Genomic DNA, 18,400 nt, shown 5'->3' with positions numbered 1-18,400 from the left:
GTTTCCTAGGCAGAGATACTGGAGTGGTTTGTCATTTCCTTCTCTAGCTTATTTTACAAATAAGGAAACTGAGGTAAGCAGGGTTAAATGACTTGCCCAAAGTCACACAGTTAGTAAGTATATGAGGCCAGATTTGAACTCAGGAAGATCAGTTTTCTGATTCTAGGCTCAGAACTCTATTCACTATTCCACCTAGCTGCCCTGAAGCATTTATTAAATATCTTCAATGTGCTAGGAATTGTGTTGAGTACTAGAGAAAGACAAAAGGTAGTTCTGGCTCTCAAGGAGCTCACAAGTCCCCCAAGCTAATGGGGAGACAGAATGAGAACAACTATGTACAAGTGATACATATAAATATGATCAATTGAAGATAATCTTTGATGGAAGATGAGGGAGGGCAGCATTATGAGGAAAGGCTTCTTGTAGAAAGTAAGATTTTATCTGGAACTCAAAGGAAGCCAGAGAAACCAGGCAGTGGAGATGAGAGAGAAGATTCCACCTAGGAGACAACCAGAGAAAATAACTGGAGTCAGGAAATGGAGGGTCTTGTTTGAGGGATAACAAGGAGGCAGGGGTTACCAAACGGCAGGGTACATGGGAAGGGTAAAGTTTGGGAAAACTGGAAAGCTAAGAGGGGGATCAGACTGTTTAGGGGTTTGGATGCCAAACAGAGGATTTTATATTTAATCCATTGGACTTTACGGAATGTGAGAAAATATGGTCAGATCTGAGCTTTACGAGAATTGATTTGATAGCTGAGTGGAAGATGGACTAGAGTGGTATTAGAGTGGACAGCCTCTATCCCCCATCCCCAGATTTCATTCTAATAGAGGAGACAATATGAAAACAACCTCATAAATTCAGGATCTATACAGAGCAAATGGGAAGTAATTTCAGAGAGAAAGTTCTGGGAGTGGAAATGATCAAGGTGATGATGATGATGGTGGTGGTGGTGGGAAATAAGGAAAAACCTCTGACAGAAGGTAGAATTTGACCTGAGTTGAAGGAAGCCACGGAATATGGGTTCAGGAAGACCTGAGTTCAAATCCCACCTGAAACACTTACTAGCTCTGTGACCCTAGGCAAATCCCTTAACCTCTCCTAACCTCAGTTTTCTTATCTCTAAACTAATTAAAGTGCTATTAAACATGAGCCATTATTATTGTCATTATTTTTGTTATTGTTATTCTGAGAAGTTGTGCCACCATATCATAAATTCTAGTTAGTCTTACCGAGATGGAATGGCCTCAAGAATGGACTCAATGTCATTAGTCTTGAAGCCTCTTTAGACAAGATCAGTGAAGCTTATTTCTGAGTATCATATTTCTTATGATACTGAATTTTTTGGTCATTGGCAACTCAGAAAGACTGTCCACTAAGGTAGAGATCATCATCAGTGAAGAAAATACCCACAACAACAAAGCAGCACACTGTGTGCCTGCCATTGGAATGACTGCTAATTTATTGGGGATATTATGGAGAGGGTTCAGAAATGAGCTGCTCAGGATGGTCACTGACCTCCTTAACAGTTATATAAATCATTGATTTTTTCTTTGGGGAAGAAAAGATGGGGGTAAGCAATATATACTTTAAAATTTCATTTTATTAATAGAATTTAATTCCAGGTATCTCAGTCTCTCTTTGCCATTCCTACACCATAGAGGGCATCATCTGGCAAACAGATATGTATATATATATATATATGTATATGCATACACATATATATATATAATGTCTTTTGTGTTTCTGTTTTTCAATTCATTCTCTGGAGGTGGACACTTAAAAGTTATTCTTCCAATATTAAATCTCTAGCTGTATATAATTTTCTCTTGATTCTGCTCATTTCATTCTTCGTTATCTTGTGTCATTCTTTCCAAGTTTAAAAAAATCATCTGCTCATTGTTTCTTATGGTGCTGTAAGTATTCTATCACAATCTTATAGCACAATTTGTTTAGCCATTTTCCAATTGATGAATGAAAATTCCCTGGATTTCTAGTTTTTTGTATCTCAAAGAGAGCTGCCATAAATTGTTTAGTACCTATAGATTTTTTTTTCTTTCTACTGGATCTCCATGGGTATACACTGTTTTATAACCCTCTGGGCATAATTCCAAATTGTTCTCCAAAATGGTTGGATCAGTTCACAGTTCTACCAACAGTGCATTAATGTCCCCATTTTCCCCCAACACCTCCAACATTTGTCATTTTAGCCAATCCGATGGGCACGAGATGATAGCTCAGAATTGTTTTTGGTTTGCATTTCTCTGATCAGTCATGGTTTAGAGCATTTTTTTAATATACCTATATCTGACCTTGATTTCTTTATCTGAAAACTATGCATATCTTTTGCCCATTTATCAATAGAGGGAGCAAGCAATATATTCTTAAAGCTGTTTGAAATTAGCTTCGAGAACCAGTGTCCCTTCACATTAAAGCAATGCATGTTGTCTCTCTTTCAGATGGAGATACTCACTCTCAAAAGCAACCCAGGGTTCAAAGGGGTCTCTCTTCTCCCCTCTCTGCAGGGGACACCCTTCTAGGAGTTAACTCCTCTGAGATTGACACTGAGGGAAATCATGCTGTTATGAAGCTTTCCTTCCTGGAAGCTAGAAAAACGATTACAGTGACAGGTAAAATGTCTTCTATGTTGCTGACTGCCTTTGACTTCTTGTAGAATGTCAGCAGTTGTGGCTGCTGAGAACGTTGTGATGAGTTTCCACAGGTTTTGCTCCCCTGAAAATTGGCTACGGTGGACTGGAAACAAGGCAAGCCCAACTGGAGGAGTCAACTTGATATAGAATTGAAGGAAGCAGGTCAAAGTCTGCTTCCAGATGGCCAAGCCAGGTAGAAAGGCAGTGGCAGAAGTGGAGACCACATGAGAGAGGGCTCACTTTGAGGAAATAAATGCACAGAGGAGAAAGTCCAGATGAGAAGTCTAAGAAGAGCATTGTAGCATCTGTACTAGACATGTAGTTAAGTCTTCTTCTTCAATTGTCTCTTTCCAACTCTTTGTGACTACATTCAGGATGTTCTTGGTAAAAAAAAGTGGAGCAATTTGACATTTCTTTCTCTGGGCCTTTTTACAGATGAGGAAACTGAGGCAAATAGGGTTAAATGACATGCCCAGGGTCACACAGCTGGTAAATATCTGAGGGTAGATTTCACTCTGTTGACTCTACACAACATCATTTCTAGGATGTGTGTTGATGGTGATACAAGCTGATATGTATAGAATTTTAACATTTGCAAAGAACTTTACACATATCACATTTAAATCCTGAAACAAATCTATGGTTTTAGTACTAGAGACATTATATCTCCATTTTATAGATGAGAAAACCGAGATTGAGGGAATTGAATAACTTGCCTAAATGACACATAGAAGAGGATTTCATAGGATATTAGGATAATAGATATCAAGTTGGATTGAAAGTTGAAAGCCATCCAGTCCCATCTCTGTCCTCATTACACAGAAATGGGAAGTACAGATCAAGAAGCTTAAGGGACAGTCCAAGTCACTGGGGTAATAAAGGTGCCAAGTTAGGATTTAAACTGATCTTCAGACTCTTGAAATCTAGCATTTTTTTCTACTGTCCTAGAAAAATTTCAACTGAGGAACAATGTGTCCTTTGCTTTGGTTGCAGGTAGCCTTCTCTTTGTGCCTTATTCAAGTGTGTTCAGTAGGTCACAGGATCACATATTTAGAACAAGACAGAACCTTAGAAATCACCTTATCCAATGCTCTCATTTCATGGGGAGGACACTGAGGTCTATGGAAATAGAATGATTTACCCAACATGCCTTACAGATCAAGGCTAAATTTGAACCTAGATCCTCAAATGTCAAATCTGCTTCTCATTGCACTACACGTGCACTACACTTGGGTTTTGGTGACTTTATTTTATTTTTTTGAAGGCTTTTATTTTTATTTTTATTTATTTTATTTTTAAAATTTGTTTATTTATTTAATTTAGAGAATTTTCCCATGGTTACATGATTCATGTTCTTTCCCCCTCCTTTTCCCTCCCCTCCCATAGCCGACACACAATTCTACTGGGTTTTATATGTGTCATTGATCAAGAAACTATTCCCATATTATTAATACTTGCAATAGAGAGATTGTTGAGAGTCTACATCCCCAATCCTATGCTGGTTTTGGTGACTTTAGTAAAGGGTCTTCTTAGGGTTGGGGACAAAGGGTTAGAGTCTCATACTGCTCTGAGACACCAATACCACGTCTAGTCTAGTGACTAGACAATGACATGAACATATTAGTTTAGTTTGAGTATCATGTAATTGAAAACCACTTAATTGATTTTTATTTAATTCCATTGAATTAGCATTGTGGCAATATGGCCTTTGTCTACTCAGAGACACTGCAAAACAGCACAAAGTTAGGAGACATTCCTGGAACAGTGGAAAGAGGGCTAGCTTTGGATTCAAAGGACCTGGGTTTGAATTTCAGCTCTTCTATTCTATATCACACTCGATTGTGACCTTGGGCAAGTCAATTCATCTATTCAGGCATCAAGTTCCTCTCTCTAACATTCTGCTCTACATTAAGTATCACATTCAGGGACAGGGTTAGCTTTTCTTTTCTTTATCTTTCTTTCTTTCTTTCTTTCTTTCTTTCTTTCTTTCTTTCTTTCTTTCTTTCTTTCTTCTTTTGGCATTTAGAGGCTAATCAGAATGATACCTTTAAGGATTTGGAAGAAATAAACATAAAGTAATTCGCTTTCTTGGTCCCCGCTTTCCCTCCCTCTACCTTACAGATCGTAATCCATATGGTTTTTCCACAACATTTTCAACACATTAAAAAAAAGTTGGTGTAGATGCTCCCTGTAGAATTTTGTAAATAGTGTTGGATTCTTTATCTTGAGACAAGTATGATAAAAAAAAACCTCCCTTATTTCCAAATCTCGCTAGTATTCATAGCAGGAACAATTACCCAAAACGGCCCCCCATTTTCTCAACTTTAATTCATTCTAATGTTGTTGGTATTTCCCAAATGTTTCCACCACAGTGACTCCACTCCATTATTTCTGCGTTAAGCAGACCTGAGTGTGAATCGGCAGCGCATTTGTGAAGCTAATTTGAACCCATCTGTAGATTTTTCATGTAATAATAGGATTGTTGGCATTGAAAGATAATTTAAGCAAGGCATATCTGTAAAGCGCACTCTGGCTGGAAAATGAAAAGGGTATTTTAGGCCCATAAACAAAAAAATGGTTCCATAAGGACTTCCAATATGAGTTCATCATTCATGAAAAATGGATGAAAGGTTTAAAACACGCTCATAAATGGAATTCTAAGCATGTTGATATATAGATAAGTCTATATCTTTAAAATTGTGCATCTACACCTAAATCTATGCTGAATAATATTTATTTCACTCTGGCATGAAGTCGATATTTCTAAGGAAAATGCGTTTCATCTCAGTGAGGATGTAATTGCAATGTTTAGATGACTATATAAGGACAGTTGATTGGGAAAAACAAAAAAAAAATGGACAGATCTTTCACTTAAAATCCTTACTCCCATGTAGACAGAACAGAAAATGGGTTACTTATATGACGCCATGTTCATTTAACCAATGAAAGTTTATTTCAGCCTTTTAATCCTTATACTGATGGAGAAATGCTGTTGACAGAGATGTCCTGGAATCTTAGTTGTTCTGGGACTTAATCTGTATTCCATGTCTCAGTTACATGGAGGGCAATGGATTACTTTGTGCTCCAGGATTCAAATAAACAATTCATTCTACAAAAAGTTATAAAAATACCTTCAGGTAAAACGAGTTCCTGAAGTAGTTAAAAAAAGTAGTTCAGGAAGATAAAAGCCTCTGGCAAGCAGGTTAAAAGCCGTCAGTAGGAAGGTTCCCTGGGATTTCAGGAGCTCCCTGCCTGGAGTTCTGAAAGTCACTTTTATACTCTTCTTGCCCAAAGGGCCCACAGCTAGTTTCTAGATTAAAGTATCTGGGGATCAAATTAACCCCAACTTCCCCACATTTTCCTTGACTTCAAAAGTCCCCCTGGTGCTGGTAAGGAATCTGTATAGAGGACATGGAGAAGTTAATGAAAACTTCTCCATTTCTGCCAGCCTTCTGTTCCCTAACATATAATATCATAAGATCATAGATTTAGAGCTGAGAAGGGACTTAGAGGTCATATGGTCCAATGGCTTTATTTTATAGATGAAGAAAAATGAATTCCAGGGAAAGCAAGTGGTCTGCCCATAGTCATATTGGCAGTATGAATCATAAATAGGATTTGAACCCAAGTCCTCTGACTCCAAACTTTTTACTCCTTCTCTTGTACCATGCTACCATCAAATGGAACAAAATCTAAATATCTGAAGTATTATCATTTACCAATAACATTACATCTCATACACACCAAAACATTTTTGTGGGCTTCTCACTTGTTTTAGGAGGAGCCAACTTGGTCTCCTGTGGAGGATCTGGTTATGTCAGGTTCTGGAATATCTTTAAGAAGCAGCTTGTGGCTGAGTTTGTGGCCCACAGTGGAGCTGGATCCATTATCATGACCATTGACAAGACCAATCAGCACCTTATCACAGGAGATCCCAGTGGTTGTCTGAAAATATGGAACATTGAGGTATGTGTTGTCTTTCTTGACTACTTCTTCATTGACCCTGATTGTCTTTGGTTATTCAAGCTGGTGAATCAGTTCTTTCTGCTTCATTTAGAAGAAATTACCAATATGGGAAAGATTATTCACTATAACTGAGCTCAGAAAATTATTTTTCTAATTTAAAAATAAATTTTCCCCCAAATTTTCAGTTGGGAAGTTCCTAATGGATCATCTTGTCCAACCCATAATGGAATGAATCCCCTCTGTAATTCATAATAAAAATTACCATCTAGTTTTTGTATAAAGAACTCCAATGTGAGGTAGTGCAATACCCCTACTAAGTTAGCCCATTCCACTAATAACAGCATTTACATAGAGCTTTAAGTTTTGTAACGTGCTCTATAAATATTTTCTCATTTTATCTTCAAAACAACTCTGGGGTGGAGTAGGTATGCCTATTTCCATTTTACAGATGAAGAAACCAAAACAGACTATGATTAAATAATTTGGCCAGGGTCATATAACTCATAAATACCTCAATCTTGATCTTCCTGGCTCCAGGCCCAGCACTATATCCATTTTGCCACTTACTTGCTCTTTGGACAGCTCTGATTATTGGGATATTTTTCCTTTCATTTATCCTAACTCTTCTACTTGGCAATGCCCACTCATTATTCTTGGTTTCACCTTTTGGATCTAAGCCCAATAAGTTTAGTCTTTTATGTGATAGTCCTTCAAATACTGGATGACACTTTTCATGTCTCCTCTAAGACCTCTTTTCTAAAAACTGACCATCTCCTCTTCCTTCAGCCAATCGTCAAAATGCTGAGCACATGACCCTTCTTTATCCTGATTGTTCCATCTTTCGGATGCTCTTCACTGTATCAACATCTTTCCTAAAATATGAAGCCAAGAACTAAATACATATAAATATATATAAAGTTTGTTGTTGGAGGCTCAATCTTGCTGAGTTTAGAAGATCTTCTCACTGGGTCAGCCAGTGGGAAGAGGCATTTTTTTTTGACCACAGTAGCTCTCAGAGACCATCTACAGAGGTAAAAGAGAACCTGTAAATTTTGATGTATGAAGTTCTGACGATAGCAAATACAATCTTCCTCTTTGTTGAAAATTCTTTAAGTTAGACTATAAGTTAGAATGTATGATATTTTATATGTTCCTCCAATAACTTTGATACATTTGTAAATAATTTATACCCAGGTTTTGTTTATTTTTTGACTGATATGTACCATAATACATTTCAATTCAATAAAAACTACTGATGTGCACTGGCCAAATTGTCACATTTCTGTCTTCTAGTACCTTCTATATTTCATTTGAAAGGCCAAAACAATACATGAAGCCAGTAGCATACATGGCCTCTAAAAATTCTGACATCTCTTTGCCTTCCTCTGACCTTGTTAAAAAATAACTCTTTCCTACTCTTCCCTGACACCATTTAGTGATCATCAGGTAAAAGTCCATTTGAAAGTTGGAATTCAATGATGTCATATCAATCCGAATCTCAGAAGTTTAGTTCCACTTGACATTTCCCTAGTGTAGTATAGCAACAGTGATGAGTCAGGAAATAATAATATTCTTAGTTTCCTCAGTTCCAAGTGCAATTTAAAATAAATTTCTACAAGACTTTCTGTTCATCTTCATCTTCTTCTAATAGTTTTTCATTAATTGTCCAGCAAATACCTCATACTTTGTTTTCCAAAGCACTGATTGTCCCTAATATGAATTGTGATCACCTCCTCATCTAGTGCTGACTCATAGTTTTTCCTTCCTTCCTTCTTTCCTTCCTTCCTTTCTTCCTTCCTTCCTTCCTTCCTTCCTTCCTTCCTTCCTTCCTTCCTTCCTTCCTTCCTTCCTTCCTTCCTTCCTTCCTTCCTTCACTTTGTTTCTTCTCTCTCTCCATCTCTTTCTCTCTCCCTCTATCTTTCCCTCTCTCTGACCCTCTTTCTTTTTCTATCTCTGTCTTTCTCTCTCACCTTTTCTGTATTATTTTCTGTCTCTGACTCTTCTCTCCCTTTCTCTGTCTCTTTATCCATCTGTGTCATTCTCTGTCTCTGACATTCGTGCTTTCTCTCTCCAACATGACCATTTTTAGATAACCAACTATCAATCTTATATTTCAGGCGGTGTCTATAACACAATCAAATAAATAACAACATAGCAAAATTGACAAGTCAGGCAAAGAATTACTTTCATGGTTAGAAGGTTTTTTTTTTCTTCTAAAAATTCTTCAGACCACAACAAGCAATCTAATAAGCTTTATGCAATCACTATAGCCTCTTTCAACTCTCCATCTTCTTCATTAATGTTTTTTCATTAATTTATTATTTTTGCATCATATTTTAAAGGTGGAATTTATTTTCTATTCTAGAGTCAATGGAGTTATTAAAGATTTATCAATCATTGGGCAGCCATGATCCTATCTGCTTTGATATTCCAATAAGTTATATTTGGTTATTTCCATGGCTCCTCCCAACTCAAAAACATTGATGTTCCATTGTCTCTATGTTAAAATTCATGTCTACCATTCAATTCCTCTACAATCTTCTTCACCTACTTTCCCAATCTTACTTCACTTTAGTCCCTTTTTCCATTCCAGTCAAAAACATCTTCCACCTTTTTCCTGAGTCCAGGACTCTGCTTATTCTTTCTCTCTTCTTTTGCTCATTCCCTATGTCTATAAAGGTACTCCTTTCTCATATCTACCTAATACACTCCCTAACATCTTTCAGAGTATATAGCCTGTGTCACTTAATACCCAAGGTCCTTTTTGTTTCTTCCAGATACTATTTCACTTTCTTGAAATTACTCTCTATTATTTTGTCTACAACTACATTATATACTTATATACTTATGTGCTGGTGCACAAATTATATCCCTTTTCCCAGTAGACTATAAGCTCTCTGAAGGAAGGTGCTATTTTTTCTTCAAATGTTTGTTCAATTAATTTGAATTTAAATGTAATTGTTTTTATTGGTGATTTTCTTCAAAAGCTGATGGTTTTGAGCATGTTGGTTTTTTTTTTCTAATTTTATTCAGGAATATTGCCTTCATTTCAATGAGAGCCAAGTTTTCCAGCCTCCACCTCTACGAAGATCATTTCAACCTCATGAGGATCGAATCAGTTCTCTGGAGACTTGTGCACATGGCAGCCGCGTACTGATCATTGCCTCTTCTGCAGACGGCAGCGTTTCTGTCAGTGAAGTCTGGGGCTCTCTGATTGGAATATTTGGTCAGGTAGAAATATTGCTCCATTATTATCACAGGGAGGGAAGTGAGCGGGGAATTTAGTGCTATCGAGGGGATGATTTCCCTTTGAATCACCCCAGTTGACTAATGTTCATTAGTCAAGAAAGAACTGAATTCTATTTTTGAAGATGCAATACCAGGAATCACTCGCATCCTAAATACACTTTGCTCAGACGGTTGAATTAATCTGTGGTAGTGTGTTGGGAATCATAAAATGTAATGCCTTCCCTGCTAAGGCTATCATAGATATACTCTGTATGTATCATAATTACATCCACATATATGTGTATATAGGCGTACATACACATATACAGGCTGTTTCCCCTATTAGAATGTAAGTTCCTTTTTATCTTGGTGCTTAGCATAGTGCCAGGCACATAGTAAGAAATTAATAAGGACTATTGATTGATTGAGTTCAATACTTAATAATTCTGGTGACCTGGGGAATATGACCCTTGACTCAGCTCCACCATGTATAGGAGGTGTGTGAACTTTAGGCAAATCATCCTAGAAGAATGGGTATGAAACATACTTGTATCTCTTTTTTACAGGTTCAGAATGTTGGATACACTATCAAACATGGTTCCTGTGTTGGTCCATTTGTTTATCTTTTTTTTTTCACTTACAATGGATAGGGTATTTAAGAGGAGATGAATCAGTTTCTTTGTCTGTTTTGGTGGGGAGGTCTGGACCTGTGATTTCCTTGGTACAAGGGAATTCCAGTTTTGCTGGCAAGTCATCTGAAATAACTAGCCTTGGAGAGTTCCCTCTATCCAATGCTCCATGCTGTCTCCATGTAACCTCCTTCTCTCTAGCTAATACTCCTAGGGCTGTTGTGAAGAAAATGCTTTGTAATCCTTGAAGATGGGGATTACAAGTGAATCATAATCATGAAGGTGAGAAGGAAATGGCCACCCAAGATTTTTCTTAGCTCTAAGGAATCAGAAGGTTAGTGCCTGAAGGGTCCTTCAGACCATCTAATTATAAGAATTCTTTTTAATTATTATAATTATTTTATTTTACCAATTATATGTAATAACAAATTTCCATATATGCTTTCTGAAGTTATATGATCCAAATTGTCTCCTTCTGTCCCTTTGCTCCCCCTTCCCAGAGCTGGCAAGGAATTTAATCTGGGTTATACATGTATTTTCACGCAAAATATGTTCCATATTATCCATTTTTTAAGTGGATAATCATATAAAATCAAAACATCAAAACAAAACTCAAATAAACAATAATATCCTTTCATCTGCATTCAGATTCCAAAAGTCATTTTTCTAGAGGTGGATTCTTTGTCATAAGTCCCTCAGAATTGTTTTGGATCATTGTATGGCTGAGAGTAGCTTCATTTATCACAGTTGATCATCCCACAGTATTGCTGTTATTCTGTGTAATGTTTTCCTGGTTCTTCCTCTTTCACTCTGCATCAGTTCACATAGGTCTTTGTAGCTCTTTATGAAATCATCATATTTATCATTTTTTTACAGCACATGTGCATGTATTCCATTACTTTAATATATCACAATTTGTTTAGTCATTCCCCAATTGATGGACTCCCTTTCAATTTTCAATTCTTTGCCACCATAAAAAGAGTAGCCATAAATATTTTTTTTATATGTTGATCCTTTCCCATTTTATAAGGGTTCTGAACGTTTGTTGTGTGGTGGACAACTTTGGCAGTCTGAGGAAGTCTCTAGACCTCTTCTCAGAACATTTTTAAATACATAAAGTAAAATACATAGTTATAAAGGAAACAAATTATATTGAAATAATTAGCAATTTATTTAAAAAAGTTAACAGATACCAAACGAAAAACTGCTGATAATCCATCCAATTTATTTTACAAATGGAGGTACAGAGACTCAGAGAAATTAAATAATATGACTGAAATGGCAAAGGCAGAAAGATCAGAGTTGGGATTTGAACCCACATTCTTTTATATAGTACTCTCTTACCCCAGATAGAAGATTTCTGATAGAAAGTATTTGATGAAATGGTTAGAATTTAATTGGCATGGTTTTGTAACCACATAACAATGAAACCTCAGTGAAATTACTTGGCCAAGTGTTAGCCAAATTTTCTTACAATTGTTGCCATCAAGTTAATAATGAGAAATAGAAATTGAAAATAAATTTTCTTCTTCCTTATCAGTTTACTGCAGTCCAGATTGTAAGCACTATTCTCTCTGCCAATTAGTGGGGTGTTTGAAAAATAAATAATTCTGTTCTTTTCTGTTTTGATTCCTGCTTTTTTTTTTTTAATTTCTGGGTCCTCAGCAGTGATTCCCTGGCTGTGTTTGCTGAAGATTGGTGCGTTTTTTACAGGTTTGCTCAGTAGCCTAGAATGCTGTACTCATAATCAAAGATTTCAGACTTCATTTTGATCAGATGTCCTGCCTTGTGAATTACTCTTACTCAGTGTCTCAGTGCCTTGTAAATGTTTCTTGACCTACTATTCTTTTTTGTTTCCAAAACCACCAGGCTGGTTCAGGTCATTACAAACAATATTACAGTAGTTTTTGTAGCTGATTTCTTTATATCTGTCGAGCACATCACTATCAGTTTATTTTTTTCTGGAGCACAGAATCCTGTATCACATCCTTCTGATGCTCAAAAGACCATTGGTCACTCCTCATTACCTACTAAATTCTTTAACCTGCCATGTAAGACTTCATTCATTCATTCTTTAACTCACTCATTTGTTCTTTCCTAATCTGCCTTCATCCTCAGGCAGCATGACATAAAGGCTGTGGCACTTGGACTTACCAATGAGTAAATGAATTAAACCCCATTTATTAAGTACTATATATAAAACATTGCTGAGTAGTGGAGCTCAAGTAGGAGGCTTAACTTCAAGTCTCATGGAAATTCTTCATGGTCCTTGGGTGTAATGGAAAAAAGGTGGCAATGCATCTTCTTTAATGTCTTCTCTACTGATAGAACAAGTATCATTTTTGGTGTTGAATCAATCGACAATGCCAAGTACCCAAAAGGACATCTCACAGATCTTCCATTCAGATAATACCTGATGGAGCTGATACTAACTATATAACTATTTTTTCAGTTCTCTTCCATTAAAAGATCTCCATTTATCTACATGGAGTGTGCAAACATAGATATTATACAGTTTGTGGAATTTGTACCCTAAATATATATTTGTTGGATGCAAAGTACTTTCACTTCAGTTTTTCTCTTCTCATTTTGATTGATGCTTCCCTTCTTTCTTCTCTACATATGTAATGATGCATGTTTCTAAATATGAAAATGTGCTTGTGTTTTAAGACACAGTTTTATCTTACAATTTTCCAATCCTTGTCTGCTTCTCTTCTGTATTAAATTCTCACAGTCTCTGCTATTCAATCAGCTGCAATTTTATCTTCCTCTTACTCTCTCCTGCTTTTAAATCTTGCTTTTCCAGCTTTTCTTCTGGGCTGGTTTCTTCACTCCATCTTCCACTGTTACGTCCCTCTGCACTTTCTGCCTGTTGTCTAGACTTGCCTGATGATCTTTCAGCTTTCTTCTGTATACTTGTTCTCTTAATTCTTCTTCTCCTAGTTCTTCATCTAAATTTATCTCTCCTATCTCTGTTTCTCCTTCATTATCATTATTATCCTGATTGTGACTTTGTCTATAAGTATTACCGTGAGCATGACCCTGAGTATTAAATAATTTCATGTGGAAACAATGGATCCAAGTATCTTTTCCATTAATTTATATAGCTGCAGGATTAGTTAATAAAACTCTAAAATGTCTCTTCCATCTTTCGTGTATAACTGATGTTTTATATATACTAAGTCTACTGGTTTAATATTATGGAATTAAATTTCTACCCTATTAATTCTCCTTCTTTTGTTGATGGCACCACCAGCATCCCAGCCATAGCCTTGGAATCTTTTCTTGCCCTTCCTTTTTCCCTTAGTTTAACATCTAAAAAATTCACCAAAACCTGTCAATTCAACCTCCTTGATAAATCTCAGCTCAGATCCCAATTCAGACCTTCATAATTTCTTATGTTAACTATTATTTTTATTATTTTGTAACATTATAAAATTATTATATACATATTATACAATTATTATATAATTTTAAAATATATAAATAATATAATATAATTATTATTTTAAAATATTTTTCCATGGTTACATAATTCATGTTATCTCCCTCCTCTCTTCCCTCCCCTCTCTAGGAGCTGACAAGAAATTCCACTGGGTTATATATCACATAAACTATTGTTAAGTCTCCTGACTTGCTTGCTGTCTTCAGGCTCTCCCCTCAATAACTGATCATTCAAAAGACTGCTAAAATAATACACTCAAGATACTTCTTGTCTGACCACTTCACTCTCCTACTCAATGATTCTCTGTTATCTGTATTGAATCTGTGATAAAATACAGCCATTGGAATAAACTGTTCTCATCTGCCCATTCTTTTGGGGGAGATTTTCACGTTCTTGGGGCAGACATGCTTGTGGACAGGAGGTTGTGGCCATTGCACATGTTATAGCTTTTGGGAGCCACAGGTGAGAGTTAAGTAAAATGTAGACACCAGAGGTGGATGAGCAGCCCTGAAAAGGGTTCATCATGCTCTCACACCAGAGGTGCTGGTTGAATAACAGATGATAAAATCCAGACTGCTGAGACTTGCATCTAAGGCATTAGGCAATTTAGTTCCCACTAACCCTTCCAGTCTGACTTCATACAACTCCATTTTGTACACCCCAGATCCAGAGTGGCTCCTTGGCTCTGCTTCCACACTGGATGTGTCTGAGCCTAAAGTACTTTCCTTTCTCCTTTTCATATTTAAATCTTTTAATAATAAATCTTGTTTTCCCATATTATGTGTCAATACAATTTTTTAATATGTGTCTTCTGAGATTTTGCAGTTCATCTTCTCTCCTTCCCACTCTTCCCACTTCCCCAAGAAGACAAGTAATATGATATCCATTGTACACATATCATATAATAAGCATTTCTATGTCATGTTGTGAAACAAGACACATTAACATGAGACAAAAATTCATGGAGGAAATATAGTAAGAAATAGTATGTTTCAATTTGCCTTCAGACTCTGTTTCTTCTTTCCTTTTGTATCCTGAGTCTCTCGGAGTTGTCTTGGATCTTTGACTCATTAATAATAGTCATTCACTGCTTATCATACAGTATTGTTTCTGTGAACAACATTCTCCTGGTTCTGCTCACTCCTCTTTGCATCACTTCATTTAAGCCTTTTTATGTTGTTGTGTTTTTTGTTTTGTGATCATCTTGTTTGTCATGCCTCAAGGCACAGTAATATTCTATTACAAGTATACACCACAACTTCTTCAGCCATTTCCCAATTGATACACATCCTTTCAGTTTCCAGTTTTCTCCTGGCCACTTACTGAAATATTTCTTTACATTTAAGTCTCAGATTAGGTATAACTTCCTCCAGGAAGCGTTTCCTCATGCCACTAGCCTTTCTTCTTCATTACATTTCCCTTTTTGCTATGATCACACTCTACCTTGAGTCCCAGTTATTTGTGTACATCACATTTTCTCACTCATTAAATAGTGAATTCCCTGAAGCCATGGAATCTTAGTAGCATTAGGATTTGGAGGAGGACCTTATAACCCAATGTCTTAATAAGTTGCTATAGAATTTAATAAAATTAAATAGTAAGTATAGAATATCTGCTGAATGAATGATGATCCTAGTCACTAGTTACTTCCATAGATTGCTTTTTTAAATTATCATTGCAATTTTCTTTTTTAGAAAATTTTTCCATGCTTACATGATTCATGTTCTTTCTTTCCCCTCCACTCCCCACCCTACCCCCATAGCCAACACACATTTTAGCTGGGTTTCACATGTTACATTGATCAAGACCTATTTCCATATTGTTGAAAGTTGCACTGGGGTGGTCGTTTAGAGTCTACATCCCCAATCATATCCGCGTCAACCCATGTGTTCAAGCAGTTGTTTTCCTTCTGTGTTTCTGCTCCCACGATTCTTTCTCTGGGTGTGGATAGCATTTTTTTTCATAAGTCCCTCAGAATTGTCCTGCATCCTTGCATTGCTGCTAGTAGAGAAGTCCATTATGTTCAATTATACCACAGTGTATCAGTCTCTGTGTACAATGCTCTCTTGGTTCTGCTCCTTTCGCTCTGCATCAATTCCTGGAGGTCTTTCCAGTTCACATGGAATTCCTCCAGTTCTTTATTCCTTTGAACACAATAGTGTTCCATCACCAACAGATACCACAATTTGTTCAGCCATTCTCTAATTGAAGGGCATATCCTCATTTTTTGCCACTACAAAGAATGCAGCTATAAATCATTGTAATTTTCTCAATTGACCTCCTTTCAAATACCCTACGTCCCATACGTGAGAAAAACAGTTAAGCACAATGGACCAGCATATGAACTGGTATAATCAACATTAGGAACCTGATGAAAGGAGACGCAAGCTTGTTTCCTTTGCATTCTTCTGGAGTGAAGATTATTACAATTACAATTAAAATTGCAAAATTATAATTATTACAATGAAGGTTAATACAATTATTTTTTGCCTTTTAATTAATCCATTGCTTTGAATGTTTCTTCTTTTCACTTACATTGTTGTATAACATATTGCATCACTTTACGATATGATTAAATGTACTATAGCTTTCATTCACCTTCATTTTATATATACATATAATATATAGCATATGTACTATATATTACATATACTATATATACTAAATCTATTTTCTTGACTCTATATTACTTTATATAGGCATTCCAATGTTTCTCTAAATTCCTCATATTAATCATTTTTTATGGAATGGTAATATTCCATTTTGTTAATGTGACCCAATTTATTTCTCAATTTCTCAATTCATAGCTATCCCCCTACCTTTTTCTTTTTTTAAAATAATATATTTTCTTCCTATATTTTTTCCAGTACTTTGATTTCCTTTTGTATTTCTCCCAGAGATCTATATCTTAGACAAAGAAATTAACAAAACAAAACAAAACCTTACTTTCTGTCTTAGAATCAATACTGTCATTGATTCCAAGGCAGGAGTGCAGTAAGGGTTAGATGAATGGAGCTAAATGACTTGCCCAGGGTCACAGAGCTAGGAAATGTCTGTCAAATTTAAACCCAAGATCTCCCATCTTCCAGGGCTGGCACTCTGTCTACTGAGCCACCTAGTTGTACCAACAAATAAGTTTTTTCTTCTTTTTTTTTAAAGAAAGAAGGGAAAAAAAATCAATACATTAAAACTCTGACATGTTATCTAATTTATTCCATATCTGTGAAATTCCCATCTCTTCAAAGGAGTCTGGGTATGGTGGAAAGAGTCTTCTCATATCTCTTCTTGGTGCCCATATTTGTTCCATTTTCAACTGTTGTGATTATTCTTTCCCCTTACTCTATTTTGTGTGTTTTTTCCTTGGCTCTGGTCACTGAAATTTGTGTCACTTTCCATCAGGCAGGAAGGCAGTCAATAAACATTTATTAAAGCTCCTACTTTATGCCAGGTACTGTGCAAAATGCAGTTCATAGAAGTTTTCCAATTCTACTCTGTATCTCTCTTGCTGCCACTTTTTATAGCAAGGTAATATTCCATTACACTCAAGGGTTAGAACTGGTTTAGCCATTCATTCTCTATTCAATGGACATCTGCTTTATTTCCAGTTCTTTGCTGCCCCCAAAGTACTGTTAGGAATAGATTGGTGCCATGGAATCTCCAGGTCAAAGGGTACAAACATTTTAGCCACTTTATTCACATAATTCTAAATTACTTTCCAGAAATGTGCTAATTCACAACCATGCATTAGTGTGCCTCTTTCCATAACCCCACCAATACTAACTTCCATATTTTGTCATTTTGTCAATTTGCTCAGTGTGTGATGAAAACTTGAGGTTGTTCTGATTTGCATTTCCTATTACTAATGATTTGGAACGTTAATATAGTCTAAAGAATTTGCAATTCTTTTGAGACCTATTTCTTCATATTGTTTTTTTCTTATCTCTTGGGGAACTCATTTTTCTTCCACTACATGTGCATAGAAATATTTTGCATCATATTTTATTTTTCTTTCTTACTCTACCCTTCTCTTCCTCTGTCTCTTCGAATAAAGTGGCCATTAGTGGAATCACTGGAGTAGTGGATATGGCCAGTTCGATGACTTTCTTTTGCATGTTTATAATTTATGCTCTCCACCACTAGTCTTCTTCAATGTTGACTTTTCTGCCTCTTATTTCCCTACCAAATTTTCAGAGTCTAAAGGATCCTTAGTAACCATCTAGTTCAACCTCCATTTGAAAAAGCATCATCTTTATAATGTGCCAGTCAAGTAGTTCTTTTTTGTCTGAAGACTTCTTGTAAGAAAGAAACCATCATCTTCCTAGACAACCCACTTCATTGTGGAGGAGCTCTGAGTGTTTGGTAGATTTTTCTGATAGCAAGCCTAAATTTGCCTCTTATCAATTCCATCCATTACTCCTAGTTCTGCCCTCAGAGACCAAGGAGAGGTGGAGATGTGATCATTTGGATGAAATAAAGTAAAG

At 36.2% G+C, this 18,400-nt stretch overlaps 1 protein-coding gene across 1 annotated transcript in view; it reads left to right on the top strand.

The window, feature by feature from the left end:
• WDR49 (WD repeat domain 49) overlaps nucleotides 1-18,400 on the top strand; it is a 163,487-nt gene that overhangs the window by 94,911 nt on the left and 50,176 nt on the right. Inside the window, exons 11-13 of the mRNA XM_044669542.1 lie at nucleotides 2,466-2,630; nucleotides 6,430-6,617; nucleotides 9,651-9,848. Of these exons, the coding sequence (XP_044525477.1) occupies nucleotides 2,466-2,630; nucleotides 6,430-6,617; nucleotides 9,651-9,848 (551 nt within the window). The remainder of the gene's footprint in view (nucleotides 1-2,465; nucleotides 2,631-6,429; nucleotides 6,618-9,650; nucleotides 9,849-18,400) is intronic.

Source organism: Gracilinanus agilis, chromosome 3, assembly GCF_016433145.1.
Source record: "Gracilinanus agilis isolate LMUSP501 chromosome 3, AgileGrace, whole genome shotgun sequence".
Taxonomy (NCBI): Eukaryota; Metazoa; Chordata; class Mammalia; order Didelphimorphia; family Didelphidae; genus Gracilinanus; species Gracilinanus agilis.
The sequence above is the reverse complement of the archived record's forward strand: the minus strand, read 5'-3'. Positions and strand labels throughout refer to the sequence as shown.